Genomic DNA, 27555 nt, shown 5'->3' on the forward strand with positions numbered 1-27555 from the left:
TGGGCGCAGAGAAAATGGGGGGAATGGGTGTGGAGGGAAAGGGTGGGTGCAGCGGAGGATGGACAAACTGGATTTTTTTTTTCTTCTCTCTCCTCTTCTTCTTCTTCTTACTTCTTCTTTCTGGGTTTGTTGGGGAGGGGGGAGAACTGGGTTGGGTTTGGGTTTTTTTTTTTCCTTCCTCCTCCTCTTCTTCTTTCTGGGTTACAGGAAGATGGGGGGGGGGAGAGAGAGAAGGGGAAATGACGAACTAATCTTAGGTTTTTTTTTAAAAACTTTTCTTTATTATTTTAATATTTAAATAATAGTAAATAATTTTTTTTAGTTTTTAATAATTTTTTAATAGAAAATGGGTCCCGGATCAAGCCACGTCAGCATTTAACTGAGAAATTCACGCCAACCCTAACGGAAGGTATAACATTGGCACAAATTAGTAAGATGAGGTATGACATTGTCAGTTTTAAAAGATGAGGTATGAAAATGTCGTGACACCAATAGTTAAGGTAGTTTTTTGTACTTTACCCAAATATTTTTGTCCTATTTTGCTAGTTTTACTATGTAGTACTGCTATTTTTCTTCCAAAATGAGGGATAAAATTTCTTGCATAATTTAACAATCCTAAACATGCTTGTAATTGTTTCTTATCTTCTAACTTATCAGGAAATTCTAAGACCTTTTTAGCTATATGATCTTGTAATTGTATTGTACCTGACTTGATATACATTCCTAAAAATTCTATATCTTGCTTTTCTAATGCTATTTTATTTTTGCTAATCACAATTCCATTATTGATTAATTCTTGTAAAACTATCTCTAAATGTTTCCTATGTTCATTTCTATTTGTATTATGTACTAAAATATCATCTACATAAACACTACAAAATTTATCATATTTCTTGAAAATTTGGTCCATCTTTCTTTGAAAGATCGATGGAGCAGTTTTAAGTCCAAATGACATAACAAGCCACTCAAAGTGTCCTTCTGGACAAGTAAAAGCTGTCTACTCAATTGATTCTTCTACTAATCATATTTGCCAAAATCCTGATTTGCAATCAAATTTACTAAAATATTTACTCTCTTGAATTTTATTTATAAGCTCATCCTTATTTGGTAACTTATAACTATCTTCATATGTATTATCATTTACTCTCTTGAATTTTATTTATAAGCTCACCCTCATCCAAACTTGATTACATAATCTTTTTACAATGAAGGACACAGAATAAGAGTTGAGTAACTCGGAAGAGTGTAGAAATTAATCATTCTACTACCAAATTAGGAAAGAATAAGTGGTTGTAGCTTTGAAAAAAGATGAAGCATAGATAAGCAGTAGGTCCTGAAGATATACCGTTTGAAGTGCGGAAGGTCTTGGGAGAGACGGGTATAGCATGGCTCACAAACCTTTTCAATGAGATTTTGAAAGTGGAGAAGATGCCAAATGAGTGGTTAAAAAAAGAACTTGGGTGCCTATCTACAATAATAAGAGTGACATACAAAATTGCATGAATTAAAGGAATATTAAATTAATGAGTTATGCAATGAAGCTTTAGGAGAAAGTAATTAAGCATAGATTGAGGAAAGAGACACAGGTTTTAGACAATCAATTTGGGTTCATATCAGGGCGCTCGACTATGGAGGTAATCTATCTATTACGAAGATCGATGAAACGATATAGAGATATGCAAATAGATTTGCACATGATCTTTATAGATTTGGAAAAAGCGTATGATAGGGTCTTAAGAGAAAGTTTTTGGAGGATTCTAGAGAAGAGAGGAGTATAAGCAGCATTTATCCAAGCAAAAAAAGACATGTATGATGGAGCAATGCCTGCAGTAAGAGCTCCTTAATGACAAACTGAAAGTTTTAGCATAACTTACATCAAGGTTCAACTTTAAGTCCGTACCTTTTTACATTGGTAATGGACAAGTTAATGGGACATATTTAAGATGATATATCTTGGTGTATGCTTCTTGCAGATGATATAGTGCTTATAGATGAAACGCATGAGGGAGTAAATGCAAAACTTATTCTTTGGCGGGAAATGTTAGAATCTAAAGGTTTTCGCCTAAGTACGTACAAAACAGAGTATACGAAGTGTAAGTTCAGTGGGAATGGGGGTCGAAATGAGATAGGAGTGAGGATTAGAGATCTTGAAGTACCAAACAGTGAACGCTTTCACTATCTTGGATCTATCCTGCAAAACAATGAAGATCTCAACCATAGAATACAAGTTGAGTGGATGAAGTGGAAGAGTGCATCAGGTGTGTTTTGCGGTCGTCGTATGCCAATAAAGGTCAAGAGAAAATTTTATAGGACAACAATAAGGCCAATAATGCGTTATGGCACAGAATATTAGGCGGTCAAAAATCAACACGTGCAGAAAAATGAGTGTAGCGAAGTTGAGAATGCTTCATTGGATGTGTCGGCACAATAAATTATGTATGAACACGTATACCAAAGGCCTACAGATACTCCAATTAAAAGATGCAATTATGAGACAGAGACTCATGACAAAAGAGGTCGAGGAAGATCTAGGAAGATTAAGAAAGAGACTTTAAGAAAATATATAGAGTACTTGGAGCTAATTGAATAAATAATGCAAAACTGAGCATAATAACGTTATAGAATTCATTCAGCCGATTCCACTTTATAAAATAAAGCTTGATTGTTGTTGCTGTTTAATCTTATATATATATATATACAGGGAGCTTAAGGGGAGGGATCCCCATTTTTTTTAAAAAAATGGGGACACGCTCCCCACCGTTAGATTGACTTTAATGAAATTGTGTGGTTGAGATTAAAACACAGGCCATAGAATCTCAACCACAGGATTTCATTTAATTCAAATCCAACGGTGGGGAGCGTGTCCCCATTTTTTTGAAAAAATGGGGATCCCTCTCCTTAAGCAATTCCTATATATATATATATATATATATATTACATGACGTTATACTTTCCTATTTCTCTCAGATTCATAAATTGCTGATGCGGTGCAATAGAGTTGGGTGGGGTTGTCGTTTTTTCACCAAGAAACGAAAGAAAGAAACGCATACTTGATATAGGCATAGACAAAAGAGGAAGTAAGCATCACGTGCCTCGAAGCCAAAAACTTTTGTCAACATTTACGTTTCATTTATTTATCTATCGACCACGTGTTCTGCATGCATGCGTTTCAGTTTTTTCACTGCCTCTCTCTTCTGCTTGAAGATTCTATGCCTTTCTCTGCAGAGAAAACGTTGTCGTTTTATTCTCACCCCCAACGTGGATTGCGAGAGGTGTAGGTTCCACCCCACCCGAAAAAAGGGTAGGGTCCATATCTAGATACAATCGGAAGCCATGCATATATTTGCTCGAGAGGATGCAACGTATTAGCAAATGACATCATGGAAGTCCTATTTTTTGACATCTCAAAAGAGCTACTCGGACTTGCTTACAGCTCCTAAAAAGACCAAAAACTTGTAACTTTCAATTCTCAAATTATTAGAGAAACAGGTAAAAAGCTCACTTTAATAGTATATGATATTGTCTTTAACTTGTTAATTATCATTTGTATAGTATGTCAAGTGTATAGTTTTATCATAACAAAATCTCGATACTAGTTGAAATGAGGTTATGATATTTAAACTTTTATTTTCTTCCACATTCTGCCAACGTGGAATATTTCGACATCAGTTACCTCAACTTTTAATTAGATCATAAAATTACCCTCTACTTGCCCAATTATAGCTTGGTATGAATGCTATTGATTGAATTGTCTAGGTTTGTCTAATTCTATGTTCATACAAGCTGGATTAACTAAAATTAACTAACAAGGGTCACATACAAAGAATGTTATTATTATATTGGCCTAAAGTTTTAAGTTTATATATCAACTTCTTTAATGTCAATACCGTATATTTGAGGTTCTATATTCTTTAACCGACGAAAGGGTTCTATTAAATAATAGTTAAATCATTTTACGTGAAATAATTATTATAACTTAATGGTGAAAAAATTTCCCAAAAATCTCGAACTGAATCGAAAAAATCCCAATCCCAAACCAAAAATTTCCCAAACCAAAATTCCCGAAATTTCGGGATGCTATCTCAAACCGATCTCGAAATTTCGGTACGAGATTTGGGATTGGCTTCTCGATATTTCGCGAACCGAAAATATATATTATTTATTATTATATATATTTATACATATATATTATATATTATTCTTTTATAATCGATGCTAGTAGTTTCTAATTCATGCTCTGCAACCTGGAATGCCCTACACATTGCATATTTTTAATGTTCTGTTTGATACTCATTTGGATTTTATTATTGCTGTTGTCATGGCTGATGATTTCAGAATGCTTGATTCTTTTATCTCTCAACAGATTGCCAAAAAGGTTTAATTAATTTGAATTTTGACTCTGATAAAAACAGTCAAGCATGCAAGTGTTTGATTAAATGGTAGTGTGAATGGAATGACACTCCTAGTTCATGAATGTGTTCTTGAATTTTATATTTGAAGAATAATTCATAATTTCATATTTTAATTTGGGATCCCCGATTTGTCCCAAAATCCCGAAAATATTTCTGGATTCCCGAAAATTTGGTTTGGGATTGGTCTTCAAATTCCTATCTCGAAAAATTTTGATTTGGGATTCGGGATACTAGTTTCGGTTCGGTATCCCATACCGAACCACTTATTCTAATATGATAAAACAATTTACGGCTCTAGTTAATATTTTCGAAGACTTAACGTCACGATTACAAAATTAGGGTTGAAATCTGGAAAAAACAGTTGTCGGCGTTATCGCCTTAGCACTATTTAAATCGCTCAATTAGGGTTGGAGTAATAATCTTCCAGCCTCCTCAATCAACTTTCATTTCATAACCAAACTCTTCCCCATCCTCTTATAGTAGAGCAATAATAATATATGGTGCATCACCCTCTACCTTGACCGACGCCTGAGAAACTACAATCTGGAGAAAAGTGGAGTTGCACCTCACAAGCGTTATGGTCTTAGTTGTAGTTAGGGATTTCCCGGCTTTGAAATCACACGGTGTCGTGGTTTTAGTCACAGTTTAAGCCAGATAAATGCATTCCAAATACAACAATTACTAGATACATGATGAAAAAAATCAGATCTAGAAAATCATCACTCACATCGAGATCATGAATGTTTGTTACCGGTCCATTTTCGACATCAAATTAATAGTTAGTGGATTCATCAGAATTGGAAACCCTATTTCCGTCTCAAAACCATCAATCGACTTCCATCCTTATTCATTTAGGGAATTGTTATTAACACTCTAAAAAACAACATAATGTACTTTATGTATATTTTCTCTCTTGTATAAGGGAAAAATACATGATAACTATTTTGGAGTGCTAATAACGATGTACTTTATTAATATGGTAAGTAGTACATACATTTAAAGTGTTGTTTGTGATCAAATCATTTGTTTGACAACATTCTTTGAGTCCTTCAACAAAATACAAGTCATTAATTACCGTTCCTATATAATCCATCTCTTTATTTAAGTTCCTAAATTTCAGTCCATTATCCATATATATAATATATTATGTCTTAACTTGTTTACAGTTACTTTTTTCGTCCCCTTTTTTTCTCTAGGCCGCTGGATTGGGGATGGCGGGATCGACGCCAAGCTGCAGGATAGCAATCTCAGTGCAAGTACAACCGGTCAAGACAAGTTAGTTTCACTGATTTGTCCTTTAATTACCAGATCTCTGCAGTAAAGCAAGGGCAGCCACCTAAACAACCCCAAGATCTTGAGTCCAAACCCTTAACACCTGCCCCACAGCCCCCATGTCCAGGTTTCGACGCCCTACAAGCCATTCCCCTTATCACCTACACGTGTGGGTCGCCATGCAGTAACTGCCCTATTACCAAAAAGTGGAAATACGACTTCATTACGACGTATCTACACCCTGTCATCACTGATGCGGGAGGAAGATTTGGAGAAAACAATTTGAAACCATTAATACGCTTTGGAATAACAAATGTTTTGTATTTTAATTATTTAGGAATTTCTTAAGTTATTTTGGGAGTTGTAAGGATATCATGGAAACTTAAAGTCTATTCATTTGTAAACGCTTATAAATATTGTACTAGAAAGCCTTGAATGGGAGACTAGAATGAATTAAAATTGTATTTGCCTTGTGCATTTGAAGATAGTGATTTCTCATTCTAAAATCAAGCATTTGGCTTGGTCGTGTGAGTGAATCCACGATTAGCGACGTAAGCGAGCTCCGTTGCTCCTGGTTGAGCGAATCTCAGGTTATCTATCTTTCCCTCTCCTCGATACCCTTGGTTCTGTCCTGCGTCAATCATCCTAAATGCTGGAAAGGGATACTCTTCGGATCCCTTCCTCCTAATCCACTAAGTCTGAGGATCCGGACCATTGAAATTTGATCAAACAACTAAAATTATTATAATTTTTAAAATGGGCCCCTGTTTGTAGCGGTTGAATCAAATTTCAATAGTACGAATCTCCGAACTTAGTGGATTAGGAGGAAGGGATCCAATCCCTTTCCCTAAACGCCCATCAACACCTGGCCGAAGCTCCTGATTTCTGCCAACAACTGTCTCACTCTTGGAGTATCAACCTCCATACAAATGCAATTTATGTAATCCACACCCAAAATTGATATTTCTGCTCCAACATATTAACGCCCGTTACCGACTAGCTGACGGTGGTTGAAATCACAGTTAAAACTTTAACCCTATCTAGAGAGCACTCCCCACACTATAAATACACCCTCTCCGGTGGCTGTCCAACTCGTCCCATATCGTATAAGCTCTTTTCTTTCAATCCTCTGTAGTCGAAGCCATGATGCAAGGTGTGCATCCGGGTTACTATTACCAGTTGGTTGACCTGAGCGTGTACTATTCGGGTCTTCTCAGGAGTCCGGTCCAGTACCAGTGCCAGTACCACGACCCGATGATCGACAATGCCATCTTTGGGTCGGACGAATTCCGGATGTACGCTTACAAGGTGAAGCGTTGCCAACGCATGGGAGCCCACGACTGGACGGAGTGCCCGTACGCTCACCGCGGCGAGAAGGCCCAGCGCCGTGACCCCCGCAAATTCGCCTACGCGGCGATTATTTGCCCGGCATTTCGCAGCACCGGTTACTGCCGCAAGGGAGACCGTTGCGAATGTGCTCACGGAGTGTTCGAGTATTGGCTCCACCCGGCCAAGTACCGCACCCGTGCATGCGCTAGTCTCGAGAATGGGTACTGCCCGCGCAAAGTGTGCTTCTTCGCTCATACGCCCGACGAGCTCCGCCCGCAACACACGTATTCCGGCCACAAGTACTATGTTGCTTATGATCAGCAAGCAGGTTTTTATCCTCCCTACCACTACTACCAGTACCAGAACAACAGCGACCTGTACCGTGCGGCCCCAAGGACCCCGAAGGCCAACCGTGGAGGAGGAGGCGTGGCAACGGAAGCACCGTGGACGGCTGCGAAGTATCAGACTATGATGACCAACAAGAAGATCGTCGACGAGTCTTGCTTGAAGGTGGAGGAATTCCTGAACAGTCTGAGGGCGTTGAAGCTGAGTGACTATGAGATGGAGTATGACCAAGGTGAAATCGATGCTGCTTGTGGGATGAAGAGTTATGGTGGTGGGGAGGCGTCGGTGTCGGAGATGCCTCAGTTTGACTGGATTAACAAGCTGCTGCAGTAAATCTCTCGAGCTCACTAGAGCGGGAGAGTCCGAAAATGTGAAACAAGTGTGTAGATTGACGATGAGGAGATATTGGGGTCAATTGGTGTTGAATTATGTGGCGTTCTACTGTGCAAATTAATGGTTTCCTTTCCTCCATTTAAGTTTAATGCTAGCTAGTAATAAGGAGGAATGTAAGATTATGTTGTAATTTTCGTTTTTAATTATGTCAGTAAATGTGCTACCTACACTAGTCGGTGGTATTTAGAAGAGTCTGTAACAATATTATGTGTAATGAAATGTAAATCGTGTTATTATTAAGCCTTGTTGCTCTTTGTTATGTTTGATTTCTTCTTTTAGGACTTGGATCCTTCTTTATTTTCCTCGATTTTCATTCATTAAATCCAAGCCTTAATTTCTTAGATATGGAAAAAGGAATTTTAATAAAGGGCTCCTCACAATTTTATTTTTTACTACAAAATTATGAAGGATATTTCTTATTCCTAAAGTCACAAAAGAAATAGAAAGTAGTCTAACATAGAATTTAACTCCAAGCTCAAATACAAGTGTGACCTTTTTTTTTTACATTAGTAATAGAGAAAGTTGTGTAAAAGCTTTTTGATAAATGAAAAAATATATGTGTGAAACTTTCCATTAATATTCTAAAAGAAGAAGTCATGCTTCTTTTTTCTTTTTAGATTTTAGAGTACCATTGTAATAAAGAAAGTTGTGGAAAAACTTATTGATAAATAAAAAAATATATGTGAGAAACTTTCTATTAATATTCTAAAAGAAGAAATCAAGCTTCTTTGTTGACCTCCTTAGACATTTCATAATCATAATTGTATATTCACCGTAGACATTTCATAATCATAATTTTTTAATTTCTTAATCTACATTTAAAGATCATGCTTACAAGAAAAAATTTGAATCAAAGATCATAATTATATATATATATATGGTAATGCTAAGAAGATTAAATTTAGAAACTAAATGATGTGTCACCAATAGAAATAAACACGTTTAGCAACGTTTAAGTAATAAATCAATCATCAACTTTCATTGCCTTTAGTTTCCAAAATTTTGCCTCCCTAACATTATCCTGTTAATATATATTGGGTGTGAATTACAATAACTCTCAGTACATTACATAGTAATCTAATCTTTTATAGGGATCCATCGTCTCCTTTATATAGACCTTTAGTCAGCCTAAAATTTGTGGGTTTTAAGGGCCTGTTTGGTATCCTATTTGAAATTTTTTATCATTTCTCAAAACATTTTTTAAAAATATTTCTTGAAAACATTTTTTTTAAACTCAAAAACTTGATTGGTTTGCAATTTAAAATTTTTAAATCTTACGACTTAAACTATAAAAAGAGATCTAAAAAGATGAGGTCGCATGAGAGGAGAAAGAGGAGAGAGGATGAAAGAAAGTAAGAGATGATTGAAGGAAATAGAAAGAAGAGAGAGGCCCGGACAAGATAGAGAGGAAGAGGAGTGAGCGAAAGAACCGAGAGAATAAAGAGAGCAGATTGGAGGAGAGACGAAAAAGTTAAAAAAAAAAAAGAGAAGATAAGAAGAAAAGGGTGAGAGATAGATTTGGAGTGGGAGGGGAGGAGGGAGAGAAAATAAATTAGTGAGTTTAACTTTAAAAATTTTAAAAACTCACTTTTTATGTTTTTAGAGAATAGATTATATTTTTTTTGTTAGTCTTGAGTTTAATTTTTTTAAATAGTCTTACCAAATAAGTTTTTAAAACCTAAAACTTGAAAATTATATTTTAATTTAAAAAATTGAATCCAAGTAACCATGCCTTAAGTTTCTTACCACCCAAAAGTAAATGGGTTATACACGTAGGCCCTGTAGGCTACTTCTCCACTGTCTGACTGACATATGGAGAAGGAGTGACATATGCACAGGACTACTTGGTTTCCCGAGTCAACACCCCACTAGCGCACCGCTTGTGTTGTGCGAGCTTCATTTCTATGTTTTGTACTTGTTTATTTTGTTCATTTCCTCAGTAGACTAAACAGAAATCACTTAAATCGAGCGATTAGTCTAACAACATCCATATCCTTTCGTGGACCTTATTCTCTGTTGCTACCAACGCATAACCTGAAGAAAATATGATTTGTGATCAACAGGGCACGAATACGAAAAAATAGGACCCATGCATTACCAGGTCTTCTAGCTTGCTTTTGGACCTCGTTTTATATGTTAATTATTGCATCATTTTACTTGAGTTTTTGAAAATAAAATTAATATTCTTTGGATGTACTCCACTAATTGTTCTATCACTATTTAATCATTTTTAATTTTGACATTACACGCACGGTTTGTCTAATAACTACATATATCAATAGCTAGCTGCAATATAATACCGTCTATTTTCCTTTTTACTACTTATAGGTACCGTTATTCCACAAGCTAGATGATGTTATTCTGGACAACATTTGTGACCTTGTCCGGCCAACGGTCTACTCCAAGGGTGAAAAGGTTGGAAATTACAGTTCCAAACAGCCACGGTTCGATTCCGAAACGTCAGGAATAACTGATTCTCATACAGAAATATGAAGGCCGATGGTGTCATGAATTGAGTTCTGCTTACCTCTGTCATCTCAAAATTGCGAACCTACAGATAATAGCAGTCAGACGTACAAATCCAAATGAATAAATTATAGTACTTCTACAAGATATCAAGAAGTCCCTCACATCAAGAATTTGAAGGTTCTCATTTTCTTGCTTTACAAGAAGCGTTTCATTGAACTGTTCGATGAAATCCACCTTCTTATTCCGATGAAGGAGAGGGTTAAAGGATTTGAGGACAGTACCATCTGTTGAATTATAAGTATTTGAGCTGAAAAGTTTTTTAGAATAAGTTTCTGTTTTGAATTGGTGTATTCACTTGTGCAAATGAGGCAAAGTGTAAATGTCTAGTTTTGTAAAAAGGCCATGAGTGCCATGTGTTGAGTGATCCATGAGATTAGAAAGATGTGTGTCTAGGATGAAATGTAGTGTATGTGTGGTCCCAAGTGCTAGGCCATCAGTTATGTAAAAGCATGTGCTTCGTGTTTTTTCATCAACACAGAGAAATATTCTCTCTGCAATTTGACAGAGAGAAGAAGAAAACTATTCATCTTCCATTGTGTTCTTCGGTTTGTTTTTGCTATTAGTTAAGCTTTCTTTCTTAAGTTTAAATCTCTTCAATTCAGAAACACTAACATGGCCTCAGAGCCTGGTTGGATTTAACAATCTGGGCGTAAATCTGTGAAGTAGTCGAGCTCAATCGAAGCTCTCTTGAAACTCTGTGAAGGTTGTCGATTCAGATCAAAACCATGTCTGGATCTGGAGGCTCGGAAGTGAGGACTCCAATCTTCTCCGGTGAGAACTACAAGTTCTGGAGAATCAAAATGGTGACAATCTTCAAATCACATGGGTTGTGGAATCTGGTGGAGAAAGGAGTTAAAACGTCGGATCCGAAGAAGAAGAAGTCTGAAGGATCGTCGGAGGATGATGGAGATGAAGAAATGTCAGCTGTGTTGATGCAAGACGCAAAGGCTTTGGGAATCATTCAGAATGCAGTCTCGGATCAAATCTTCCCTCGAATCGCCAATGCCGAGTCAGCGAAGATGGCATGGGATTTGTTGTATGGAGAGTATCATGGTGGTGATCAGGTACGATCTGTGAAATTGCAGAATCTTAGAAGAGAATTTGAATATGCTAGGATGCGAGATGATGAGTCTTTGTCTAGCTATCTTACACGGTTGAATGATCTAATAAATCAGATGAGAACATTTGGTGAATCTTTGTCGAATGAGAGACTAGTGCAGAAGGTCCTGATAAGTCTTAGCAAACCTTATGATTCTATCTGTTTGGTTATAGAAAATACAAAGTGCTTAGAGACTGTGGAATTGCAGGAAGTAGTTGCAATCTTAAAGAGTCAAGAACAACGGTTCGATTTGCATATGGTTGATGCAAATGAGAGAGCATTCTCTTCACTCTCTGTGAATCCAAAGGAGCAGAACAAGAGTGGTGGTCATTCGAGTTCATCTAGAACTCAGAGAAATTGGAATTCTAAAGGTAAGAAATGGGAATCAAAACCCAAATTTCAGCAGAAATCTCCTCTGCACAATTATCAGAGTGCAAATGCACCTCAGTCTGTGGGTCAGGAGGTTGCAAAGCCTCAGTGCAAAGTGTGTTCTAAGTATCACTTTGGTGAGTGTAGATACAAAGGGAAACCAAAGTGTTTCAACTGTGATAAATTTGGGCATTGGGCTAGGGAGTGTAATGTAGGCAGGTCAGTGCAAAAGGCAAATAATGCAAGTCAACTGGAGATGACAGGAAATCTGTTTTATGCAAACAACACTGTCACAGAACCAAAGGTGAATGGAGAGTGGTATGTAGACAGTGGTTGTAGCAATCACATGACAGGAAATGTCGATTTGCTTGTTGAGGTTAGAACCAATGTAGCTGTTAAAGTCCAAATGCCAACTGGAGATCTTGTGAATGTTGCAGGAATGGGATCTTTAGTTATTGATACAAATAAAGGGAGAAAATATGTTAGAGAAGTAATGTATCTTCCCGGGTTAAAGGAGAACTTACTCAGTGTTGGTCAGATGGATGAACATGGATACTTCTTGGTGTTTGGAGGTGGAATGTGCAATGTGTATGATGGTCCATCACTAGAATGCTTGGTTATGAGAGTGAAAAAGAAAGTAAATAGGTGTTATCCACTGACTTTGTTCTCTGAAAATCAAATGGTGCTGAAAGCAAGTGTTACTCACTCCACTGAGATTTGGCACAGGAGATTTGGACATCTACATTTTGGTGGTCTCAAACAATTGAGAGACAAGGAAATGGTACATGGTTTGCCACAGCTTGCAGAGTACAATGGAGTCTGTGAAGGATGCCAATTTGGTAAACAACACAGAGAAGAATTCTCTAGAAATCAGGTGTATAGAGCAACTGCTCCACTTGAATTGATTCATGTCGATTTGTGTGGACCTATGAAGACTGAGTCACTTGCTGGAAATAAGTATTTCATGCTGCTGATAGATGATTTTACCAGAATGATTTGGGTCTATTTCTTGAGATATAAGTCAGATGCGTTCAACTGTTTTAAGAAATTCAAAGCTATGGCAAAATTACAAAGTGGTTTCAAGATTAAAACATTGAGAAGTGACAGAGGAGGGGAGTTCAAGTCTGCAGAATTTGATCAGTTCTGTGAGAAAGAAGGTTTACAAAGACAGCTTACTCTTGCATATACTCCACAACAAAATGGAGTAGTGGAAAGAAAGAACAGAACAGTGATTGAAATGGCGAAATCTATGTTGCATGAGAAGAGGATGCCATACTTTCTCTGGGCAGAAGCTGTGCATACATCTGTGTATATTCTGAATAGATGCCCCACAAAGGCCTTAAACAACATTACACCTTTTGAAGCTTATTCTGGTAGAAAGCCAGGAATAGCTCATCTGAGAGTATTTGGATCTCTGTGTTATGTTCATGTTCCAAGTGAACAGAGACATAAACTGGAACCAAAAAGTCTAAAAGGAGTATTTGTGGGGTATGCAACTTGTGAGAAGGGGTATAGGGTGTTTGATCCATTATCTAAGAAGTTGTTCTTGTCAAGAGACATTGTGTTTGATGAAGAAGCTGTCTGGAATTGGGAAGATAACTCAGGGTCAACATTTCTTAATACTGGAAGTTTCATGCACAGTGATATAAGCACAGAGAGTAATGACAGAATGGTGTTGTCCCCTACATCACCTATTCTATCTCAGTCTAGAAGAACTCTTAATAGTGAAGACTATGAAACTGAATCAAGGTCACCTATCTTAGGTGAATCTTCAAGCATGTCAAATGCAATTGAAGGACAAAATCAAGCATTTGATAATACACCTTTGAAATGGAGAAATCTGAATGATGTATTGGCTCAATGTAATCTGTGTATCATGGATCCAGAGAAGTATGAGGATGCCAAACAAGATGAGTCTTGGTTAAAAGCTATGAAGGATGAGCTGTTTATGATTGAAAAGAATAGCACCTGGAAGCTTGTTGACAGACCAACTGAAAAGCCTGTCATAGGGGTTAAATGGGTTTACAAAACCAAATTAAACCTTGATGGTTCAGTGTTGAAGAATAAAGCCAGGCTGGTGGCAAAAGGCTATGCACAAAAGCCTGGTTTGGACTACAATGAGACTTATGCACCGGTTGCTAGGTTGGACACCATTAGAACCTTAATAGCCTTGGCTGCACAAAAGAGCTGGAAACTGTATCAACTAGATGTGAAATCGGCTTTTTTGAATGGAGTTCTACAAGAAGATGTCTATGTTGAGCAGCCTGAAGGTTTTGTAGTAAAAGGCAAGGAAGAAATGGTGTACAAACTTCATAAGGCCCTCTATGGTCTAAAACAAGCTCCGAGAGCTTGGTATGGAGAGATAGACAGTTATTTCTCACAGTGTGGTTTCAAGAAAAGCTTGAGTGAACCAACACTGTATATAAAAGCAAGGGGAGAGGATATTCTGATTGTCTCTATCTATGTAGACGATATTGTCTACACTGGCAATTGCAAACCAATGCTAGAAGAGTTCAAAGAAGATATGAAAATGAAGTATGAGATGACAGATTTAGGTCTCCTTCACCACTTCCTTGGGATGGGAGTGATACAAACTGATTCCTGCATCTTCATTAATCAGAAGAAGTATGCTAGCTCTTTACTGAGCAAATTTGGTTTAAATGAAGCAAAGACTGTCTCAACTCCTTTGGTAGCTACGGAAAAATTGTCTAAAGATGATGGAAGTGGATCTGCAAGTAATGAATTGTATAGGAGCATTGTGGGAAGCCTTCTATATCTCACTGCTACAAGGCCGGATATAATGTATGCAGCTAGTTTATTGGCAAGGTACATGCACTGTCCTACCAATAGACACTATGGGACTGCAAAGAGAGTACTCAGATACATCAAGGGAACTCTGGATTATGGCTTGGAGTATGTGAAAGGAAGAAAATCATGTTTAATTGGCTTCTGTGATAGTGATTGGGGAGGTTCATTGGAAGACAGCAAAAGCACATCAGGATATGCATTCTCCTTTGGCAGTGGTGTGTTCTCTTGGGCTTCTGTCAAACAAAACTGTGTGGCATTGTCCACAGCAGAAGCAGAGTACATAAGTGCATCCGAAGCCACAGCACAAGCAATATGGCTGAGATTTGTCTTGGAAGATTTTGGAGAATTACAAACTGTAGCCACTCCTCTTCACTGTGATAACACATCTGCCATTGCTATCACAAAGAATTCTGTGTTCCATCAAAAGACAAAACACATTGATAGGAGGTATCACTTCATTAAGGATGCACTGCAAGAAGGAATCATTGATTTGATATACTATCCCACTGAAGAACAGATTGCAGATATCTTCACAAAACCTTTGGCTAAGGATCGGTTCAACTTTCTCAGGGATATGCTTGGTGTGAAATCAGCTCAAAACTTAAAGGGGAGTGTTGAATTATAAGTATTTGAGCTGAAAAGTTTTTTAGAATAAGTTTCTGTTTTGAATTGGTGTATTCACTTGTGCAAATGAGGCAAAGTGTAAATGTCTAGTTTTGTAAAAATGCCATGAGTGCCATGTGTTGAGTGATCCATGAGATTAGAAAGATGTGTGTCTAGGATGAAATGTAGTGTATGTGTGGTCCCAAGTGCTAGGCCATCAGTTATGTAAAAGCATGTGCTTCGTGTTTTTTCATCAACACAGAGAAATATTCTCTCTGCAATTTGACAGAGAGAAGAAGAAAACTATTCATCTTCCATTGTGTTCTTCGGTTTGTTTTTGCTATTAATTAAGCTTTCTTTCTTAAGTTTAAATCTCTTCAATTCAGAAACACTAACACCATCCTCTATAGACAGAATCTTAAGAGGAACATGGCTACTAGCGTTAGTAAAAATCAACAGCATGATCCCAGGGCTATGACAGAAACAAAAGAAAAATTGGAAATCATAAGCGACACAAATGTCCACTTGTTGGAAAATATTTGTATTTTGGTTTATTTGAATGTTTGGTTTTCTGGGCTTAGCTCATTAGCATTAGGGTTTCGATTTCTTACCTTTTAGGATTAGGGTTAGTTTATTATAAATAGCATGCTTGTTCTTCAGTTGAGAATAAGTTAGTCACAATGTAGCCTCTTAGGGTTTTGTAGTCATTTCGGCATTCTCGTTTATTTAATAATATTCCTATTATTTTGTTAGTCTTGTTCATTGCGCACTATGATATTCAATTTGGTATCAGAGCGGGTTCGATCCTTAGGGTTCAATCTGTTCTCGTTGGTATCAATTTGTTTGAAAGAGTCTGATGTGGGGAAGCCTCTTGAAGAGAAGAGGAGCGGAGACTTGGATCGATCGTTCGTTTTGGAAAAGCAACCGCAGATGGCGTGTGTACCGTCAGGAGTGGGAACAGGAAGAGGATACTTGACGAAGATGAAGGATTTATCAACGACAGCATCTATGAGTTTGAGATCATTGGATTTAGGAGAAGGAAAAAAAATAAAAATAAAAAAAAGAAGAAAAAGATAAAATTGGTTGCTTATTTGAGGCCCATACAGGTAAAGAAAAAATTTGTTTTTTTTATTGTTTGTTTGGAAGTTGGTATCGACATCGGTATCGGCATTGACATCGGCTTCGAAATTTGGAGGCTTGCATCCACATCTGCTTGTTGGCAAACTCATATCGTGTACCGTCATGAGTTTGACCGGGGGAGGGGGGTGTTGGAAAATATTTGTATTTTAATTTATTTGAATGTTTGGTTTTCTGGGCTTAGCTTGTTAGCATTAGGGTTTCGGTTTCTTACCTTTTAAGATTAAAGTTAGTTTATTATAAATAACTTGCTTGTTACTCAGTTGAGAATAAATTAGTCACAATATAGCCTCTTAGGGTTTTGTAGCCGTTTCAGCATTCTCGTTTATTTAATAATATTCTTATTATTTTGTTAGTCTTGTTTGTTGCGCACTCTGATACAAAACGGACACACTGTTTAAGAAGGCATGCAAACTACCTGATCTTAATCTCTTGGACATTCTTATCCGATATGGAGTACAACATTGTATGGTTTTTCAGATCAAACACCTTGTATATACTGATAATAAAACGGAAGCAAAAGGAAGGTTAATCAAATCAAGAAGACAATAGTGTATTAGAAAGGTATACCAATAAGACAGACTATTTACCTATCCTGTGCAGAATAAGTAAGAACCTTCCCATTTACATCATCGAACTCTACAAAACCAGTCCATTTCAGTGACTCGGATTCAAAAAGAGCGAATCCAGCATCTGGTTTACCCTTTCTTATGTATCTGGATCATATAATTTTATAGTGTGTTTAGAAAGAAATAAAAGAAGATAACGTAAATTGGACAACTACACTGTTGTTTCTTTTGATTTTTTGATTTTTTGATTTTTTTTTTTTTTTTTTGTGTCTGGAGGGGAGGGGGAAGGTAGAGAGATATGTACTCGATCCTTGTGCTTCTGCATTTCAAAGAAACTGAAGTTGTCTGAGGCATAAACCGAAACAGTGATAAGTGAGTCATTGTTTTTATTATAAAACAAGTTTCTTATCACTTCATCAGGACTCACATTCAGAAAGCATGTTCTCTGGTTGGTTTCTGCATACAACAATATAAGATTAGTGCATGCAATATAAGTTCAGAAATACAGATATTTATACGTAATAAGATTAGTTCATGCAATATAAGTTCAGAAATACAGATATTTATACGTAATAAGATTAGTTCATGCAATATAAGTTCAGAAATACAGATAATACAGCTACTGCCTCGGCTAAATGCCACACAAACACTGGATTGTGCGAGGGCAAACACAATGTCACGTGCTGCTACAATTTCAATAATTTTGGACCTCTTTCGCAGGAAAGGCAGAACCATGGCACAATGACCCTTAGGATCATGCGTATCATATTCCTCATATGCATCCAAATATCATGACAAGCAGAACTTAGGTATCGCAAACACACACTAACACCACAAGTGGAAAAAAAAAATATTTCCACACAATTCAAAATTGAAGAGAGCATGCGTACACAATAGCTTGACTGCACAAATTCAAATCTCCAACCTTGAAACTCAAAACTTTCTTACCGCATCGTTGCATCTAGGCTTTATGATACAGCATGCTTTCAAATGTTGGCGTTAGTAACAAGGCATGGACTCCGAACGTGTACAACCAATTTGATGGTAAGAACCTCACGAGGATAAAAGACATATATGCGCAAACTTAACAGGAAGTATTAACGAAAACAATCACACACTCACGAACACAGAAGCTTAAGCATGTTTACGTTGATTGAATTCCACTGAATGCTCCTAACACCCAGAAGTAACACTATGGGGTATTTTCTGGTAGGGCACTTAACAGAAAGCTAAATCAGAATTAAACTAAAAAAGCAAATAATTCATTACAAAATCCCCTTTTTTCAAGTTTTTGTGAGAGGATCTAGCATCCTAATAATTTAACAACAAAATCCCATTACTTAATTTTGGTTTTTGAATTAAATGGAAACCATCGAACCAAGCAGATGAGGTAAACAAGCATCAAAGCCCCAAGCTTTCCTTCGATTAAATAAATAAATTCAAAAAATAAATATTACCTGGAGGCGAATATTGCGAAACCTCTTTTGGGCATCGCTTATAGTAAAAGCACGGTCGCGCTTGGAGCTGATTTCGCGCCTCTGGAGCTTCTTAACGCTGTTGACGAACCCATCAACCCCACCAATACGAGTTCGTTTCTTCGCCACCACCCTCCTACCGTTGCAAGGCCGAGGACTCGCCGAGATTCTCCTTCCCCCTTCCATCAATTTCTCTCACAGAAAAACCCGAATAAAATCACTTCAAACCTAGAACCAAATAGCAACACATACCTACTCCTCCAATTCCTCACTAATTACCCAATTTCTGACCTTTTGCAGCATCGCATAAACCCTAAAAACTCAAGAGAAATCGAATTCGGGAGGAAAATCAAAACAGTTCTAGGGCTTTAGCTGCAGATACAGCCACACACAACCGTAATTTCAGAGACAAAACGGCGTCGTCTCCCTCTATCTCTCGCTACGCGGAGCACTCGCAGGTCGAGCTCTGTGACGGAGAAGGAGATTTTTGTTGTCGGATTGGGGACGTTGGAGTGTTTCTAGCTCCGATCCATTTTCAAAAATCTCTCGTTTTAGAAAAGTTGACTATAATTCCCGACGGCGGTTTTGTGGGCTTTTAAATTAATTATTGGATCAGAGAAGGCCCATCGACATGTTTGGGCCCACGTTGTTGGGTTTCGAATGGTTTTATTATGACGCCCAAATCTATTTTGGAAGCCCGACTTGCACACCTTGGTTCTCCTTTTTTTGAGTTTTTTTGGGCTTTACTTTCCTTTTTGTGCGCTTCGATGAAGAAGCATATGACAGGTGCTATTTCAGAAATCGTTTTCTATGACTCATATGCTCGTTAGTGATTTTGTTAGAAGCATGTATATATACGGAGCACAACAAATTTTTATTAAAATTTCAAGTGGTTTTTTCAAGGTAATAAGTATTATATTAATTAAATAAAACGAAGAACACCATAGGTTAAGAAAATAAATGATTACAAACGCAACAAAAATACAATACAAACCTACCCCACACTATAACAATACGGAAAGATAACACTCACGAACACAAAACCTTGCATCACTTTCTGATGAACTTGCAAAAGACTACGCTTCTTTGGCAAAGAAGCCCTGTTATGAGTGTCCTCGTAGACTCATAGTCCTTTGGCAGGAGAACAAACAACGAAGGCACAACCAAAAAAAAAAAAAAAAAGGAAAAGATAGCAACGAAGGAGAGATACAGAAACGCTGCAGAAATTGTGGGGCACAAAGAGAGAACAAACGGGAAGAGGAACAAAAGAATACAGAGGAGGGGTGGACGACAAAAAGGAAAGGCAACGACTCAAAAGGTATAAATCCTTTTTTTTTCTTTTTGGTTAATCTTTCCTCTGTATTTCGTTGTTATTTCTGTACTTTGTAGAAGAAGAAGCACTTGGCTTCTTCATCCTCTCCCATTCCACGAAGCAAAAATGGAGGTGGAACTCCAGAGATACAAAGCCCAAACCCTTTCCCAAATTTCTCAACCTCTTCCGGAGATCACAAAACACACTAAGGCAAAACTCCCAGAGGAAGAAAGGAACTGAGCAACGCCGGTCTACTATGCCTAGCAATGATGTCCAAACTCGACAACGACGTAAGAGATGAGTTCGAACAAGGTAGCAGCAGCCGCCGACTTCCTTAAGGTCCAGACAGCCGCAACTTTTCCTCTCTACCCTGCGAGAACCCAACCAAAGATCTCTGCCCAACGGGAGCGCCATCCGTGAGTCTAGTGACCGCAGCCTCCTCATTCGTCTCAGCCAACGGCAGTAGAAGGCAGTCCCAGGTATCCAAGATACGGCGAAGCGACACGGAGCAGCAAGCAAATCACGAGGGACAAAGACGCAGCCATGGCGTAGAACGAAAAAAATGTTGGATATATGATATAATCATACATGCTAATAAATAATAAATGTAAATATAAAAATTAACAGCGCATGAACAAAATAAAAATGTAAAACAGGCAATTTGAAAGTCAAAGTTTGCGTACCACAATGTCCTTGAAACAGAAAATTCGTCATACTCAGTGTTTGTAGTTCTACAGACAGTTACTTCATCATGATTCAATGATCAAGTTAGAAGATTTAGTAATGTAGAAGAAGAATTTGATATTTTCTGTGTTCTATATATCATGCATATGGATGTATATATAATATAATTATGCATATTCGTAACAGGTATGAGGAAGGGATGCTTCTGTTTGGAGATATTTTCACATATAAGGTGTTTTCTTTTTGCGTTCTTTTACATTTCAAATTTCATGTGGAATGATGAGTATTGAATTAATTATCAACTAATTATATATTAATTATAATTAATTATAATTAATTATATATTAATTATCAATTAATTAGCACATCTTAAAGTCTAATATCAGAGCAGCCCAATTTTATTCTTCAAGTCCATACTTCAATTATTTTCTATAAGGAACAAAGTTTTGTAAAGTGAGAAGATCTTATGGTGGTGATTAATATGGGATAATGAAATTCTACTCAAAATTTCCAACCAAAAAAAAAACAGAAAAAACTGCCGTCACCGCTTGGAGAAAGAAGACTCGAAGTGGAAGAAAAGACTCGATAGCCAAAGAAGTGCAGTCCTGATTCGTAAAAAAGTAACCAAGGGACAACTTCAAAAGTTCTGGGGACCAAGTCGCAGATGATGGTTATAAGACAGCGGACAGACATAGTGTTTTCCATCGCTTCGTCATCACTCCCACGAATGGAAGTAGTATGAAGAAAAAAAAGGCTAAAAGCAGCGGAGATGCAGCAGTCCGTGCAGAACGACAACGCTATTATTGCAGTAGAGAGCGTTATGCTTCTTCCTTAGTGACAAGTCCTGGAAAAAGCCAAGCCAACAACTGCGAGTTCTTTACAATTAGCAGAAAAGAAAGTCATGTTGCCCCTTTTGTTTTGAGCACTCACTTAAGGGGAATAAACCATTGACTCTGATGGTTGCAGCAAATACGGGGAGGGTGACCTCAACTCATCGCCGTTCTTTTATTTTCTTGTCGTACAAATATGAGAAGTGAAAAAGTGATACAGATGAACAAAGCAATCTCCACTGTGATTTCAAGGACCGAAGCTGCTGTTTTGTCATATGTCTTTTCTAAAGATCTCACTAAATTTGGGATAAAAAAGAACAAAGAAAGCTACAGTAGAGACTAAAAAAAAAACGGGAGAAAGAAAGAAGAAAGAAAACATCTCGTTCGGTGGGTAGGTTTGGCTGCAAGCTTCAATAGTGAAAATAAAAAAATGAAAATGATCCCTTCCCATGAAAAACAAGGCAAATAGAAGAAAGAAAAGTTGCTCATCACGTAGGATTCTAGGTCTCACCCTAAATGCATTAGGCTTTGACTATTGGAAAAGATGGGTCATTCTTGTCAAAACCATCAATTCATTTTTGCTCATTTTTTCTTTTTTTTTTTTTTTTATGGAAAGACTCATGTTTTTGGCTCAAATGAATCAAACGGGCACCAAAGACTTAAACCAAGTCTCCAATGGAGGCAAATTGTTTACCTTCCTGTTATGTTGTCCTTTCTATTTCTTTCTATTTTATGCGATTATGGTTAAATCATACCAAAATTTTATATTTTTATTATTTTTTGTCTAATTATCTTTATAAAAAATCAATATAAAATATTACCGTGGTTTAACTGTGATCGCACAAATAAGAGGAGATGAGAAGGGCACCATAATAAGAAGGCAGACAATCTACCTCCGTCTACAAAGGAAGCAGATTGTATGCCCTCCTGTTTGCGTGCCCTTCCCATCATTTTATTTATACGGTCACGGTTAAGTCACGTCAATATTTAATATTCTTATTGATTTTTGTTTTATTATCTCTATAAAAAATTAATATAAAATGTTAACGTGGCTTAATCGTGACGACATAAAATAAGAGGGAATGAGAAGGGTACCTAAACAGAAAGGCAGATTGTCTGCCCTCCTGTTTGCGTGCCCTTCCCATCCTCTTATTTATACGATCACGGTTAAGCCACGTCAATATTTAATATTCTTATTGATTTTTGTCTTATTATCTCTATAAAAAATTAATATAAAATGTTAACGTGGCTTAATCGTGACGACATAAAATAAGAGGGAATGAGAAGGGTACCTAAACAGAAAGGCAGACAATCTGCCTCTGTCTCAAAAACCCCAAATCAATGTCAACACCACGGACTCCTATCTCTTAGAGAGAGACACGCATCGCAGCAAAACCCAAGCAACCCAAGTCATTTAAGAGCTCTGCTTCTGAAAAAATCAAAGAAGTCTTTTGCTTGGGATACCTGAAGAAAAAAAGCAAGATGGGCAATTACGTTTATTCCAACTTCAAATGTGTTTCTCTGCACAAAGAAGGAAAAGTATATACAACAGAGTTTAAACACTCTAAAGGAAGAAAAGTGCTCCAGATGTTTTTAGGAAGCTAAATGTGGCTTGCTTTTCCTGACGCACGTGAAGTCCTGCTTGGACTCAGAAATCCAAGTCTACAAGGAGAAGAAACGGGAAGCCTGCAATATTCCTAAATTAATTGGGAATTGACACTCACGTGGGAACCAAAAAGAAGAAAATAAGTCATTTCAAAGACTTTGCTTTGGCAAAGAAACAAGTGTCGGTATTTAATTATTAATTAGACTTCTCAAAAGTCTGTTGGATCCTAAACAAAGAAATGGAGAAAGGAAAAAGGTACAACAAAAGAAGAAAACAAAGTTGATGTGCCAATCACATGGGCACTACGAACATGATCCCCTTCCTTCAAAATGTTGTGCATAAATCAAAAAGCATGACGACAAAATGGCAAAGGGACCATGACAAGACAAATCCAAGCTTACCCGTTGTCGAGTACAAATACAAACGGGTAAGGAGACGATGTCAATCACTTCAAATACCGTAGACACGAACCATTTAAAAGCACAAAGCTCAATGGACTTACTATCTCAAATTAGTGAATTCGTGCAACATCCAAACAAATAGATCAAGCTCCTGTTAAATTACCGAGTCAACTCAAATTAATAAAAATCCTCTTCAAAAAATGAAGAATGATGAAATTGTATTGAGTAAATTATTTGTTTACACATTGTGTACAAGTTTTACTCAACACCACGTTTCATTCAAATCCTATCTAAGTTAGGAATGGGAAGAAATGATCTCCAGCAAGCAAATAAAAAGGTGAAGAGAAAATTTGTCGTGACTTTAGTTGAAGATTGGTTTGATCCCACAAGAACAAATCCAAACAGGAGGCTGTAGCTTGGATTAATTCATGGGCATGTGAACTAGTTCATGGAAAAAGGAGAAAGCTTGTTTTAAAATAAAAAAGCTTAGCATATGGTGGTTTCCAAATGAGCAAGCCCCCTGTTAAAAGTGGTTTCAAAGTTTAAAGCATGGAGACAAAGGCTACAAGCCAAAAACAAAGGAAGGGAAAGACTTTAAAACTCAAAAGGAAAGACAAGTAAAATAAATCTTTTTCACAATAAAAAGGTCCAACTTTCATGCTTTCAAAGTCCTATTTCAAATAGGATTGAATTCCTATGAAACCTATTAAAGAATGAAGCTGTAAAGGAAGAGAAAAAAAAAATTAAAATAGCTTTCATGTGAGTTTATCACAAGTATGACCCCCATCAAGTTAAAGTTAAACATGGGGCAAGAAATGATACCAAGCCAAAGATACTACACGGAGCCAAAGTCAAAATATTAGTGAATTAATTTCACTTAGGCACTCAAATGGCACAAAGCCACGCTCCAAATTCAACTGGCATGAAGTCACAACAAGGTTCAAATGACATGAAGTTGTATCAAACCTCAAATGGCATAAAGCCGCAACAGGTCTCAAATGGCATGAAGCTGCATCAAACGCTCTGATGGCTTAAAGTCCTCGCTCGCAAGAGCTAAAACTGCACAAGGCATTAATCGCTCCAATGGCTTAAAGTCCTTGCCCACAAAAGCTAAAACTGCATAAGGCATCAAACGCTTCAATGACTTAAAGTCCTCGCTCACACGAGCTAAAACTGCATAAGGCATCAAACGCTTCAATGACTTAAAGTCCTCACTCACACGAGCTAAAACTGTATAAGGCATCAACTGCTCCAATGGCTCAAAGTCTTTGCCTGCACGAGTTAAAACTGCACAAGACATCGAACGCTCATTGCAAGCATGAGCTAAAACTGCACAAGGCATTAAGTCCAAACAAATTCCAAATATCATGAACTACGAGTGACTTGATCCCTTAACGAGGGTACATAGGCAATCTAGGGCTTAACCTAGGTGTAGTCGCAAAATCAAATAAACACCCAAATCCACAAATTTCGATTTATTCAAATTAGAATCAAAGGATATTCATTTCCCAAAAGAAAGGTTGTAATTAATAGGTCCATAGCCTAAAATGGATCGAACTCGAATTAATAAAAACCCTCTTCAAAAAAATGAACGAATGTGAAATTGTGTCGAGTGAATTATTTGTTTACATATTGTGTACAATTTTTGCTCAACATGGTGTGTTTGTTTCACCTTCTTAAGTGTGATTGGACTGGCTAGGATTATTGTCCCATGTTTGGTATGCTTAGGGACTAACTTAAATGAGACTAGCCCCAACTCGTGTGGACTCCGGGCCTCATTAGGTCGTCCAAATTAGTCTGGCGTTGAACCATGGGATTGCTAAGAACTCCTTCCTCACAATGTTGTCTCATTCGCCGTTCCTCATCTCTCTGTCTCTGTCTCTGTCTCTCCCTCTCTTTCTGCTTTCGTGTCCTGTCTTTGCTCTCGTTCTCTCCCTAATGCTTGCGTTCTTTCCCTCTCTCCTCGCTCCGAACCCAGATCACATCTTCTCCTTCTCTCTCCTCGTCCTGCTAGATGCCAAGCCGATATGCACGACCCAACCCATATCACGTTCTCTCCCTCTCTTTCCTCGTCCTGCTCGAATCAGAAAGTCGTTGGGTATACAAGGAACGCAACTGCAATTTCAATTGAAATAGAGTTTCTGATTGTTTGTGTTTTAGGAGCTTTATCGATTCAAATGGAGAAGAAAGATGTGGTTGCAAGTAGAGGAATTTGGACGGAGAGCTTTATCAATTGAAATAAAGGAAAAGTTGTGATTGGAATCTATGGAGTTTGGACAAAAAAAAGAAGAAGAAGGAATAGAGGTTTCAGGTAGGAAAAAGAAATAGAAAAAGAAAAAAAAAAGAATTATTTTTATTATTCTACTTCTAATCTGATATTGCACCAAACGTTTCATTAAGTTAGTCATGCTTAGTCTAGTCCAAGCCAGTCCAGCTTAGTCCTTGAAGTTAATCCAGTCAGATATATTTCGGTGCAACAAACGCACTCTGAGGGTGTGTTTATTTGCCCTCACTAAGTTTCCTTAGACTAGACTAGACTAAGAGTTAGTGTAGTCCAATGTTTGTTAACAGAAGGGACTAACTTTAATGAGATTAGGTTGGAATCGCATGGACTAAAAAGCTCGGTAGGGGGTCTTAGCAAGAGACCCCGAAAAGCTTCGGACTACTAAGACCGTTTCTGTGTTTTGCAGCGTCTTGAGAAATCCAAGTGTTCCAACCCCATGTCACCTTTGTCCCTCAATCCCTTGACTCCACAATCCCCCACTCCCCTCTGATTAGCTCGCCGGGCCTTGCTGTAGGCCGATTTCACCACTCCCCAGAAGCTGTTTGAAGATTTGACGACGAACAACGCGATGTCTCAACACATGATTCGGCCAAAACACGAAGAAGGGGGAATTTGGGAATTGCAAAAACCCCAAATCTGTTGAGAAGGCAAGAAGTGGAAAGGCAAAGAGAAGGGAGATTTGACTAACTAGGAGAAAAGAGAGCAGCAGAGAGATAAGGGTTAGATGCAGAGTTTAATATACACAATGAAGATAAGGGAAAGGAAAATAAATTAAAAATAATATTTTATAATATAATATTTGAATGTCTTTGGTTTTTTAAAGTAAAAGTAAATTAAAAATGATAAAAAAAATATTTTGGGCTCTAAAATAATTTTAGTCTATAAATTAATCTGACACTACACCAAACACTTTACTATTATTATTCTACTTAGTCCAAGTCAAGTCAATTCAATTTAGCCTCTGAAGCTAGTCTTACTCTGAGAAAATTTCAGCTTATCAGAAATATATTCTAGTGCATCAAATGCTATAATACAAATAGTTGAATTTTTTTCTTCAAATACTAAACACTTAAATAATAACAATTAAGGTACCCAATCATGTTTTTGAAACTCTGAAAAATCTTTCCACTTTGTCGTATCAAGAGATATCTCTTTCTCCCTTGGTGTAACCAATTATTGAACCATACAGTCCAACAAAAAGTTTATTATATTATATACGTCTTTTCTCGTGACCTAACACATATAGATAGCTAGATTTCACTATGTCATCATCATCAACACTTGTAGACTTGTAGGTTTTTGAAACTATAGTGTTGTTGACACATTCAACGTATCGTGATAAGCTGTATTAAAACAGATGATGAAGAACACGTCTATCTAACGATTATAAGATCTAATTTGGTATTGTTGTGTTTTGAAAAAAAATTACTTATGTTGTGTTATGAGAATAAATTTATTTTTGTTACTTCACGTTTTCGATTTTTTTTTTACAAAAAACTGTGAAAATAAACTGTTTTTAAGTGTTTACCAAATACCTTTTTTAGCTCAGCTTTTTTTTTACAAACTTTTTATAGAAGGACATCAGTACCAAACCAATACTAACGGTGTTATCTTACTTGACAACTAAAAGTTACCATAAGCCAACAAGACTTCTAGTTATGTGAGGGTCAAGAGAGAGAGAATGTCTTTCGTACACAATCTAACTTTTACTTTGTAAAGATGTTATTTTTACGATTCAAACACATGACATTTCGATTATAAAGAAGTAACTTTTAATATATATTGGATGTGAATTACAGTAACTCTCAGTACATTACTTAGTAATCCGATCTTTTATAAGGATCCCTCGTCTCCTTTATATAGACCTTTAGTTAGCCTAAAAGTTTTGGATCTTTTAAGTTTCTAACCACCCAACAGTGAATGGGTGGTTATACACGTAGGCTTGGTCTGTATGCCTACTTCTCCACTGTCTGACTGACATATGGAGAAGGAGTGACATATGCACAGGACTACTTGGTTTCCCGAGTCAACACCCCACGAGCGCACCACTTTTGCGAGCTTCGTTTCTATGTTTTGTGCTTGTTTATTTTGTTCATTT

General features: G+C 37.2%; 1 protein-coding gene and 3 long non-coding RNA genes across 4 annotated transcripts; 2 read left to right on the forward strand and 2 right to left on the reverse strand.

Annotated features, from left to right (window-relative positions):
* The first annotated feature begins 6795 nt into the window (after positions 1-6795).
* On the forward strand, positions 6796-7940 carry LOC103410262 (zinc finger CCCH domain-containing protein 54-like). Its single transcript, NM_001328769.1, is given in 1 exon segment — positions 6796-7940. A coding segment is annotated over 1 exon segment (864 nt). The 5' UTR covers positions 6796-6827; the 3' UTR covers positions 7692-7940.
* Positions 7941-10057: 2117 nt separating this feature from the next.
* LOC139197469 (uncharacterized) lies at positions 10058-10505 on the reverse strand. Its single transcript, XR_011582910.1, has 2 exons — positions 10383-10505; positions 10058-10302 (listed from the first exon to the last, which is right to left on the reverse strand). It is a non-coding gene; the product is annotated as an uncharacterized lncRNA (long non-coding RNA).
* A 5043-nt stretch (positions 10506-15548) lies between these two features.
* Positions 15549-18905, reverse strand: LOC139197468 (uncharacterized). Its single transcript, XR_011582909.1, has 4 exons — positions 18323-18905; positions 16887-17321; positions 16715-16795; positions 15549-15631 (listed from the first exon to the last, which is right to left on the reverse strand). It is a non-coding gene; the product is annotated as an uncharacterized lncRNA (long non-coding RNA).
* Positions 18906-19307: 402 nt separating this feature from the next.
* LOC114826147 (uncharacterized) lies at positions 19308-20449 on the forward strand. Its single transcript, XR_003775033.2, has 2 exons — positions 19308-19658; positions 19730-20449. It is a non-coding gene; the product is annotated as an uncharacterized lncRNA (long non-coding RNA).
* Positions 20450-27555: the final 7106 nt, after the last annotated feature.

Source organism: Malus domestica, chromosome 07, assembly GCF_042453785.1.
Source record: "Malus domestica chromosome 07, GDT2T_hap1".
NCBI classification, from domain to species: domain Eukaryota; kingdom Viridiplantae; phylum Streptophyta; class Magnoliopsida; order Rosales; family Rosaceae; genus Malus; species Malus domestica.